The sequence below is a fragment of the Amphimedon queenslandica genome, unplaced genomic scaffold, assembly GCF_000090795.2.
Source record: "Amphimedon queenslandica unplaced genomic scaffold, v1.1 AMPQUscaffold_1620_Cont26372, whole genome shotgun sequence".
In the NCBI taxonomy this organism is placed as follows: domain Eukaryota; kingdom Metazoa; phylum Porifera; class Demospongiae; order Haplosclerida; family Niphatidae; genus Amphimedon; species Amphimedon queenslandica.
Window position 1 is genome coordinate 1 of NW_003558039.1, and position 1,191 is coordinate 1,191.

Genomic DNA, 1,191 nt, shown 5'->3' on the forward strand with positions numbered 1-1,191 from the left:
TATGGGTGATCCTCAGGAAATGGTCCGTCAAGCAAAGAATCTTGCAGAAGCAACTTCAGCTCTAGTGAATGCAATAAGAAGAGAAGCTGAGAATGAAACTGACCCTGACGCCAGACACAGACTACTTGATGCTGCTAAGGCTCTTGCTGATGCTACCTCTAAGATGGTGGAAGCTGCTAAAATGGCAGCAAAGAATCCTAATGTAAGAGAGAGGGGGAGGGAGGGAGGGAGGGAGGGAGGGAGAGAAGGGGAGAGAGAGAGAGAGAGAGAGGAGGGAGGGAGAAAGGAAGATAGACAGATGGGTAGATTTGGTTGTTTGGGCTATCACTTCATCACCAGTTGCTATAACCTAACAGTGTCAATTGATGATAATTATGATCACAGAGATTGCTTTATGTTGATAAGTGACGATTGACTGTTTAGTAACACTCATTCAAATGATTTGTGTTAATAAGCGAAGATTAAATGTATGCATGGTACATGTACATGTACATATGATCTCATATTTATTTATTTATTTATTTATTTTATTTATAAATTATAATGATATAAGATACAGATTGATTATCACTTTTCCTCTAAGACCAATTTTAATTAACATAATATAGTTTTAAGAATTATGAATTGATAAAGTAGTTAAACAATATTTATTAATATTATTATTTTATTTATTTGTTTGTTTAGGATGAAAATGCTGAGAAGAACCTAAGAATGGCTGCCGAACATTTACGTGCTGTAACTAACGCAACGGCAATGTCAGCCATGAAGAAGAAGGCAATCAAGAAGTTGGAAATGGCGGCTAAACAAGCAAGCGCCGTCTCCACTCAACTCATTGCAGCTGCCCAGGGAGCAGGAGCCTCTAACAGGTATTGTAATGATGTAATAATGATGTAATATTGTATATATTATTTAAATAGTAGTTATAAGCATGGGCTATAGTAGAGGGTATTTCATCAAAATTGGCAAAGAGAGAATTCTCCATTTATATATTTTTATCTGATGCATATACATGTTCTTATGTTGTGTAGAAAGTTTGAGCTGATTCCGATCAAGTTTGGATTTTTTATGAATTTTTAAAGTTTCTCCAAAATCGGGCCAAAATCCCTGTACTATAGTACAGGGTGTTTTATGACAATGGCTAGGAGAGAGCTCTAATTTATAACTTTTATCTGATACTTATACATGTATATA

The 1,191-nt window shown here is 35.7% G+C and overlaps 1 protein-coding gene across 1 annotated transcript; it reads left to right on the forward strand.

Moving 5' to 3' along the window:
• Positions 1-6: 6 nt before the first annotated feature.
• On the forward strand, positions 7-879 carry LOC109593414 (talin-1-like; the record flags this gene model as incomplete). The annotated part of the gene is made up of 2 exons (XM_020008504.1): positions 7-202; positions 685-879. Coding segments are annotated over exons 1-2 (378 nt in total), but the record flags the coding sequence as incomplete, so codon positions are not given.
• Positions 880-1,191: the final 312 nt, after the last annotated feature.